We start from the raw sequence: 10,632 nt of genomic DNA on the forward strand, positions 1-10,632 counted from the left end.
CCAAAGACTCAATGGGAAGGCTAATTCCACTGGCCGAGATTCATTCACTAACGAATGCGACTTTGGGGGAATCTTGGTTAAGGTCCGCAGGTGCTTGTGTTTGACCGAGCCTGGTTGACGCCAGGATAGCGCATTAAAAAATGCCATTTGACAGAGAGATGGCCACACAGCCCTGTCATGTACTCCCAAACATGATTATGACTTCTGTGGCAAAATGCACTATGTGTCAGCACTAGCACTTGCAATTTGCACACACAAAAAAATGTCAGGAGAGACAACAGTGATACTCAATGTCCAGAACTGTCGCCTGGCACAAAAAATATTTATATATAAAAAAAATGTATATTTAGAATGAACATCAAGAAATTAGATAAGCACATAGTTAGCGAGATCACGTGACAAGTCAATACTTTTCATATACCAAATCTTTTCATATATATGCACAATTATCCAGTTAGTGGTAAATGTGTATCTGTACTATATCTCTGGGAATTAGATTTGTGTATAATTAATTAGGTTGCATGCCTAGATAGTCGTGTATCCTAATCTCTTTATACATGTAGATGATGTCAGTAACCCTACAAAACCAAATGCATGTCGACAATAGACAACTGGGAATTGTATGTGTGAATAGTTAATGAGGTCACATTATGACTGCTACTACATCCCAATATATTGACAATATCATAATATTAATATGCATTGTACGGATAATACATAATATCTCTTAAATGTTTTGTAACCAAAAATAGTATATCCAATTTTTTTTAGACGTGTGGACAGCGTCCAGTTGGCAACAAATGCTTATCTTGCATAGATCTATACATAATTAATGAAGTCATAATGCATTGCAACAAAAAATAGTTATGACCCGAAAAAATAAGAGACCCGATAAGCAATTTACTGGTATAGCACTCACCTATGAGAGTCCGCCACAGACACGTCGCAACACCACCCCACACCCATCATATCTGTGCCCTTTTTGGATCGATGGGAAACATTATGTGATACACAAAGGGTTGTCATCTCACGGCGAAGGTCCTAGAGCAAAGACAAAGTTCGGACTTGTACACTTTAGCAGTTTTACCGTGAGTTGACAAGTCCTTGTGCTGATAGATTGATGGTACAGAAATACAGTTGAAAAAGGGATTTCGGGTTATTTTTCATTATTTTTGCCATCAAGAGGGCGCTTATTCCAATGTCATGCTTTCTCGCGTTCATTTGTGTGTAATTTAGGGCAGTTTACGTTATGTTGACAACAGTGTGAGCTGTTCACACTGCCAGTAGAACACCGACACTGCTGCAACTGCGCTGTGAACAATGTAATAGAATGTCTTTTAATGAAATAAAATCACGCGTAGAAGGCAATTCCACAATTTTAGATACCAGTTTATTTCTATGTTTCCTTTTTTATTATTTAGTAAATAAATGACTGAAAACATGTAATTAGAATGCTGTTGCTGCAACTACATAATAACTGTTCATGTATTAGTTAGCATGCTGGTTTTATTTCGAAATGTTTTGCTATTTTGCTCTGGTTTATAGATTTCAGTGTTACTCAACGAATCAAGCAGTGTGCAGGTCAGCTCAGTGTGCTAGTGTGAACTGGTACGCATATCGACGTTGTTTGGCGTACTGCTACGCCCAAGGAAAAGATGGTGTCGGATATGTTTGTAAAAATAGTTCTTCATCAAGCTGATCCTGCCGAAATTATACCAATTACAAGTTCATAAACCATTGAGGTAAAAAGGGCGTCTATAAGTAAGCTCAAAAAGGTTTAATCACATCTCTTGCACTTTTGCAACTTATAAATTTGTGCGCAGGCATTCGTTACACTCTGAGAGAGTCCCGAGAGCTTGCCATGTACGATTGAGTGTGACAATTTACTGTTTTAAGTAATGTATTTGTAATATTATTACGTACAGTTTTGGTTGCATCTAGTACATTCTAGATATGTATTCTAAACTCTGATAATCGCGTAAATGACCTATATACTGCACACATTCAGCTATCCAGTGAAATTCATTGCCAGAATTTGTAACTTGCTAGCATGTTGCCAACATCTCAAGTTCAGACGTTTCAACAATATTCGCAGCATCTAAATTGGACATCACCAGAACAATACATTGATATGCAAACACTTTGTGGCATAGAGTCCAACTCACGAGCTCGTCACACGGGGTGCTTTGTAGTGGGTGACATACAATAAATCTCGATATATAAATGTTTGTATTTTCAATTACTTTGTGTACATAACACAGTTGCTAGAGAAAGTAAATGTTTGTGGAGGTCACCAGCCTCGTCCATGTACTGTGCACGTCTCTCGTGGGGTTAACTTAATCTCCTTACATTATTTACATTAATTGTGTACAAAAAACAACACCATAACCTGGTGAGACATTCTACTACATTAAATAATTATCATAACTGTATAATAGTCATGGTTTATTCTATGATGGTCATATTTTTTTAATTCCGTAAGCGTTCAATTAACACTTTGACCTCAATCGTCGCACCCTTTTGTGTTCAATATATATAACAGTCCGGCGCATTATCGTACATTTTGATTACTCTTACACATACGGTCAATTGATATCATTTAGTTAATTGATATTGAATTTATTCACTGAATAATTTGTATTTTTCTTACCACCCCCTAAGCATAACACAATAATCCATTGTTCTAAGATACGCGTCTTTTATGGATACGCACTTTGCCATTGTGTCAGGTTCTCCTTGAACCGTGGACAATCGAAATTCTGATGGGTTTTTGTAGATGTTGTAAATTGTTATTATTAGGTCGGAATGTTATACAGTTTAATGTCATATTAACATTTTAATAAATAACACTAGTACTGGCGGGTCAGGAAATTCGGTAAGGGGCGAGCTCCTATTGACGTGGCGTCCGCGCATCTCCGGTGGGCTGGGTTTTTCAATTGATTTGTCTGAAGGGAGGGGCGAGTGAATAACTTAGATTACTACGAACACCCCTTTTGTACAAAAATTAGATTTATTATATAGCCCTTCTCAGATTGTGTGTTGTTGTTGTTGTTGTTGTTTTTTGACATGGAATATGACTTGCATGATCCGCAAGATCGACAACTCATGATTTATTTTTGTTGGTGGCTGCTATCTGTTATGCCTTTCATTACAGGTTGGCTTAAAGAGCCAATCACCGTGATGTATCTCGAAGAATGTATGAAATTATGATGTGGGATTCATAGCGACGTACATAACCCGTGTAAAATACATTGTTTGTTTACATGACTTGCGAAAACGCGCCGCGCGACGACCTCCTTTAACATAGAATCGCCTCTGGTGACACAAAATTGTCGTTTTGGTACGTACATCTTTCCACTCTTTCCAATACCATTCGTGCATCCCTCTAAGAGTGGAACTTCGTCCGGGCCTACCTTCGCCTTGTCATGTAAAGACTGTGATGACAGACTTGTACTAGTTTACAAACTACACAACAACTGTGTACAAGATACCAGTATTCAAATTGGATGTGACGGGACCACTAATAATAATAATATATAGTAAATGTAAGATTTAGCGTAAACCAAAGTAAAAATGTGTGCATATCAAAACAACCAAATATAAAAGACATACGTAATATATATGTATGCCATATTGTTTCATTGTTTCAAGTTGGAGATATTGGGGGCTTGAAATGCGACAAAGACGTAAACATGTGTCTTGCACGAGTGAGACACGTGTTGAGTTTTTCCAAATCACGAGTGCACCATGATGTGGAAGCATGCAGGTCTGCGACATTTGACCAATTACAGGGCTACGGGGAGTCAGTATGGTTCACTGTGATTGCTATAAAACCCCAAACACAATGCAGTTGACGCCCAGTAAGATGTGTTCACTGTGATTGGAGTAAGCAATGATGGCCCACAAAGAAACCAGTACAAATACATCTGATAACAAGCAAGACCGGTCCACTAAGTCATCACTTTCGTCATACGACAACTTCGCCATGGAAGAAGGGGGTACAACTGCGATACTTTATGGAAATTCCAGCTCGTGGAAAAACAGAAATGACGACATGGTCAAGAAAAGTATAAGTGGTAGACCGCTGATTATTGTTCTTGTATTCGCCCTGATAGTCGTTCTCGCTACCGCCACTACGATGATCGCGTTATTCGCTACTAATAAGCTACCAGTTAGAGACAGCGTAAAGGACCAAGGTAAGTATATGATTATCACAGACTAAAGTGCGTTGCTGTGATAATAGTGCATAGAAAGTTTAGCATCCGAACATAACAATAAAAAAATATCAAAGTGGCTGTGTTTTTCCCAGCACGAAGGACAGTGTTGGCCATTCCTAGATGTTTTCTGTCATATAATCTCAGTCAAGAGCGAGCTTGATTACCCTTATTGGTGTGTGTACTCGTTGACTTGTATTCCGTTGAACCATGCCTGATCAGGTGCCACCAATCCCTATTTGTTCCACTATAGTATGTTGTATTACTATGCCCCACGGACGTTGTAGATGATTTGTGGGTTTGGTTCATATGACCCAGTGACCAGTGGTAATAAGTAAAGCGTCTATGGTAAGTCTTCTGGACGTATAAATACCTGCTCATTATATTTATTATTATCAGCTTAATTTGACAACATGAGTTATTGTTTACAAGACTAATACTAAATATGGGTATAAACCAATCAATTACACGATTTTATTGCGTCGCACACTTGAATTAATGATTTATATTTTTTTATCAATACATTTATTGACGCTGCTGTCTTTGAAGAAGGGAACAAAATGGAAGCGTCATATTATCTAAAGTTGTAGGTGTATATTACTCACATTCTCTACCAGACTCTACCTACTATTTTCATATACGACAGTATAAATGTTTGATTGTATTTCTTATTAAACACGTTCAATGATGCTGTTGTTATTTAGCTTTCGAGAAGAGATTGGAACTTGGGGATATTATGTAATAACTTTTAATCAATATTGTAATTATGTTAATCACGAGCAATGCAAAGTTTACAAATATTGCAATGATGACGATTTCACAAATATAAAAAACAGATGGTGACTTTAGAGAATTATTATTATTATTATTATTATTATTATTATTGCAAGCTGTTTGTGGCATACTTCGTCAGCAAAATGCCAAATATTTATGTTTTAAGAAAGTAATGAAACTCTCAACTCTAAAAGAAAATCTCAGAAACTCTACTCGACTGATCATTGTTGTACAATTCTCCTGATTTGCCACCTCCCGTCCTCGTTGCAACAAACTCGTCTTTTTTTTAGCTAGTAATGCCTCAATTGCATGGTTTTCGTGATCGGTGAGGTTTTTATCTAGAAAAACTGCGTGATCTTTTCTGCTTGGGTCGCCTCGCTCTACTGTATTTTGATACAAGATTGGCTGTTTATTTTTGTCGCATCTCCCCTCATTGTCGTTAAGGGCGACTATTAAATACACACTTTAGTGGTTCAATCTGCCAACGGTTAGTTTTGAGAGGTTACCCGAAAGAAACGTTCCTTGGCTAGCGAAGATGAAAAAAAAAAATACGTGACAACTTCTTTGCTCCTGGAATTGCCACACCTTCTATTACCATTATAAATGACTTCCCGGGCCAAGTTATAACATTGCGAGCTATGTCACAGTTTCAAACCATCTCTACTAGGCACTTTGTTTCTTTACCAAAGAACATACAACACACGCGAAACACGTGGATATAGGTTGGCCATAAACGTCGTAGACGGAGATTCTTAATATGTTCATATCACATACATTCAACTGTGTTCATTCAAGTATTTACTTGGCGCCTTTGGGTACACATGCATAAATACTCTAATTGCTGAACCCCGCTTTTAATAATCATCTACATTGTAATAGGCTTATCTGCAAGATCTTGTGGAAACAAAAAAATACAAAAGAAAAGAAAAGAAAAAATACAAAGTGATCTTGGCACTCGAACATGCAGAAATATATTTTTAACTTACAGATGATTTGAAATTTGAACCTGAACCTAAACCTAGGCCTGAACCTGTAGCTGAAGATGATTTGATATTTGAAGACACGTTTGATACGTTCCGATTTGACTGGTGGCAACACGAGATGACAGCAGGAGGTGGTGGGGTAAGTAATAATTCAATAATCACGTTATAGACAATAGTTGCATTCCATGTTCATGATTTAAAATGATAAAGTTGTTTTCAATTTATGTTCATGATATCGAGTTTTAGTCTTCAGATTCACTCACAAATATACGTTTATGACATCATCATTCGAAAAAATCCCTAATTCTATTATTGTATTATCTACTTACAGAACTGGGAGTTCCAATACTACACGAACAACCGTTCGAACAGTTACGTCAGGGATAATATCCTGTATATTAAACCGGTAATGTTGAATCACTGCATTATTTCGCAATAATTAGTCTAAATCTCCCTATTTTTATATTTATATACTAAAAACAAATAAAAAATTCGTCCTAGTGCATAATGTTAAATGAAGCTGTGTATGATTTACTTGTATTCTAGACTCTGACTCTTGATAAATTTGGAAATGATGAACACGGCATTTTGTATGGCACACTGGACCTATGGGGTATGCATTATAAATCGTCTGTTTGCCTGATGAGTACTGCCTTCAAAGTTGTATTATCAGCAAAAAAATCAAATTTTGAATCTGCGGCTCAGAAGTCAAATCTGTATCGCAATAAATCCCGTCATGCATTGCTGTTTCATATTTCATATGTTCGATATTTGCGCGAAAGCAGTTTTACCAAGAGTAAAATCGTCGTCATATAAATTAAGAAAGGAATGACTACTAAACATGACTAAAAATGATATATTATACGCACCCCAGGCTATACTTACTTCACAACGAATATCGATTTTGTGATACATTTCGTCTTCGGTCGTCGAGCAAAATATTCCGCTTGTGATTCAGTAACTTGATGTCATCCCATGATGTTGAATCCCCAATCACAGCCGAATCTACAGAACTGCTCTGTGACGTTCGACCGGATGGGGATGTATTTTCAATACCGTAACTGTTATAATTACGTATATTATTTTACATGCTAAATGCTTCAAATATAATATTTGCAGCCCATACAACTTTTAGATAACTATGACAACAATGCGTCCTACAATATCGATTCTACTTAACACTCAAAACAATTGCCCTTTAACTTTTCAACGATCAAAAAGCGAATCAATAATATAGCATAACTACGATATCAGAAATAAAATCTACTTACCGACTATCACAGTAATATAACGATACACTTTAATGTCCACATGTCCACTCTATTGTCACAGGCCACACACCTGCTAATCTCTGTACTGGCAATGCATGGTGGGGATGTTCACGTACGGGAAATGGCAACAACATAGTGAACCCTGTACAGTCAGCACGAATACGAACAGTTGACAGTTTTACAGCCAAGTATGGAAAAGTAGAAGTGGAGGCAAAAATGCCGAAAGGTGATTGGATATGGCCAGGTACAACACTTTTTTATATTATATTATATTATATTATATTATATTATATTATATTATATTATATTATATTATATTATATTATATTATATTATATTATATTATATTATATTATATTATATTATATTATATTATATTATATTATATTATGCTTTTTGGTTCACGGGTAAAATAAAATAAAAGACGATCACGTAACAGTACAAAAACACCTTGGAACCCCGTAGGCAGGCCGGTGACACCGGTTCGCACTTAAGGGGGTACCAACCCCCCTGCCAAATTCCAAGGGAAAATCTAAACATTTAAAACACAGAACAAGTAACATAAAACATATATGCGCTGCTGCAAGTGTGTGCAATGATAGCCCACCAAGAGGACAAAACTCTTGGCTCCTGTGCGTGTGCTAAGTTTGCTAATACAATGATGTTCGTTTGTATCGATGTTCAACAACAAGACAAGGCAACTTCCTGTTTTAAATAGATCATACCTGCCACAATTACAGTAGAATGCGAAGTGTGTTATCCTCGATTTTACATAGTGCATCCTCTACCGTCCACATAATCTCAAATTCAGGCAGTTGGTTCATGATCCGGAAACATTCATATTCTGTTTCAAGCCTCGACTTAATACTTTGAATAAAAATGTCCAGAGGCTCACTCGATCCTTTGTTTTGCCTTTTATTGCGACGGCTGACATGAATTGCAACCTTAGCCATGCACGCTAAGAAACAAAATAAACCTTGTGCTTTGCGAGACATAAAGTGTTTTGAGCGATGGGGTGGTAAATGGTGAACCACCAAATAGGCATGCGAAAGTCTGGTTGAAGCAGTCGCGACGTGATGTTATTAAAATAATGGAGTAAGGCGCTATTTGATGGACAATCATAAAAAATGTGTTGAAGTGTGTCAACTTCATCACAAAAAGGACATTTATCAGAATTGTTCAAACGAAATCTCCCCGTTGGAAAGGCACCATGGGCAATATGCCACTGCAGAACCCCATAATTGTTAATGACTGGTGTTTCATAGCAATCCTTGAAGTTATATTATATTATATTATATTATTCACAGCAATATGGATGTTACCAAAGTATAATGAATATGGTGATTGGCCAGCATCTGGTGAAATTGACATTGTGGAAAGCAGAGGTAGACAATAATTCTAATATAATCATAATTTGCCCCATGAGTATACAACTGTAATGAATGAAATGAACTATAATTGTAGGTAACGTGGACTACAAATCTCCTGACGGAGTTTCACAGGGTGTGGATAGCATGGGTAGTACAATGCATTGGGGACCATACTTTCCATGGAATGGATGGAACAAAACGCACGCTACAAAGTAAGTATACACAATGTTTGACAGGGTTGTCATCTTCAAACAGTTATCCCAATGGATGCTTTTCTCATTCTCGCCGCCGCAAGACTCAACGAAATAAGTGAAGGCTTGACAAGGCCGAGGCCGTGGCGTACGACGATGGCTATTCTTTGATGGCTTGGATGTTATAAAACATTACCAATACAAATGTCGCATATGTTTGAGATGTTATATATTGAAATGAATGATTGAACAAAAACCTATCATCATATATTTATTGTAAAGTTCCCATTACTATCATCGTTATATTACATTACATTACATATATTGCCCTGCCATATTCTGGCAGCAACATCGTTATTATTATAACAGCCAATCATACGAGAACTTCATATACTATGATTTGGTTATTTTAGAGTGTTGGAGACAGGATCCTTTGCTTCTGACTTTCATAAATTTGGTATGGAATGGACCAAAGATTTTATCAAGTAAGTATACTATAAATGAGAGTATGTTATTGATGATTGTGCCTAAACTATAAAGGTTGAAAAGTGATCCAATAAATTACATTAATTACATAGTTACACAGTGAGTCCCAGTGATCGATATCCAGTCCTGACAAACAGCCGGTGTGGAATGGGCATATCTAAATGTAATCCTCACACACATATGCTCACGCAACTGAAAAACAAAAAAGCGGGCATAACGTTTCATCTAAAAGTTAAGGGCGAATTTCGTGATCGAATTTTCTATTGCTACTACAGCACTTTTCAGTCTTTTTTGTTCTACCTTCTGCCATCTGTTGTTATTCTCTTCTGTTATATTGTATTTGCACAGATTTTTCGTTGATGATAAATTAACTTTAGAAGTCGATCCTGGTGAAGACGGGTTCTACAAATACGGTGGATGGCATGAGAGTATACCAGATGTGATGAACCCATGGGCTAATAGTCCAAATAAAATGGCACCGTTTGATAAAGAGGTAACATACATTTAACCTTTGCTTGATTTCAAACATTATCACCATTAATCAACAGTCGAGTGGTATACCACGAAATTGGTTATTTTTGACACTCTTTCAAAGATATTGGTTGCTGCGTAGCCACACATTGTTGTGTTTTGTTTTATTTTAGTTCTACCTCGTTATGAACGTTGCTGTTGGAGGTGTTTCTGGGTATTTCTGGGACGGTAATGTAAATGGTGCGTATGCTAAACCGTGGCTTGATACTTCCCACACGGCGGCAAAAGACTTCTGGAACGGCAAAGATCACTGGTATCCAACATGGAACCCGGAATTGGATAACGGAGAAAGCGCGGCAATGCAGATCAAAAGTGTCCGAGTGTGGAAAAGAGAGTAAATTGTATAGATAACATGTTCTAGCCATCGATATATACGTTCATTAAATTTCTGATCAAAATTGATAATATTTTTTTTACAGTTTTACTATGCTATGTTTTATTACTTTAGTGATGATTGAGAGCTGCGTTACTAATGAACACTCAATACACTGTTTTACTACATTATATCTAAACACGTACAGCTTCCCAGACTTAATAATTGTCTTAATTAAAAGGGGTCATATATACACACAAATATTAACTTATCAGAAGTACAGGCCATGAGCTGTATCCCATTAAGCTGTTAGGCAACAAGTGATATATGTGCAATGAAGTTAAGACCATAAGAATGTCAATTACTTTCAAAATGGTATGTATGAACATACAAAGGCTCGGTATACCAATATTTCGGTGTCCGGTTTTAGGACATGCTGGAGCACAGCCAGGCCATTTGATTTTGTGGTCGCTATTTTGGTAGGAAACAAAATATATTA

General features: G+C 36.9%; 1 protein-coding gene across 1 annotated transcript; it reads left to right on the top strand.

Annotated features, from left to right (window-relative positions):
* The first annotated feature begins 3,895 nt into the window (after positions 1–3,895).
* Positions 3,896–10,225, top strand: LOC102806538 (beta-1,3-glucan-binding protein-like). The gene is made up of 10 exons (XM_085497313.1): positions 3,896–4,196; positions 5,977–6,110; positions 6,303–6,377; positions 6,518–6,584; positions 7,304–7,486; positions 8,550–8,627; positions 8,707–8,824; positions 9,217–9,288; positions 9,638–9,782; positions 9,934–10,225. Exons 1-10 carry the CDS (start codon positions 3,896–3,898, stop codon positions 10,156–10,158), a joined length of 1,398 nt encoding a protein of 465 aa, XP_085353439.1. The 3' UTR covers positions 10,159–10,225.
* Positions 10,226–10,632: the final 407 nt, after the last annotated feature.

Source organism: Saccoglossus kowalevskii, chromosome 3 (assembly GCF_978046115.1).
Source record: "Saccoglossus kowalevskii chromosome 3, keSacKowa6.1, whole genome shotgun sequence".
NCBI classification, from domain to species: Eukaryota; Metazoa; Hemichordata; class Enteropneusta; family Harrimaniidae; genus Saccoglossus; species Saccoglossus kowalevskii.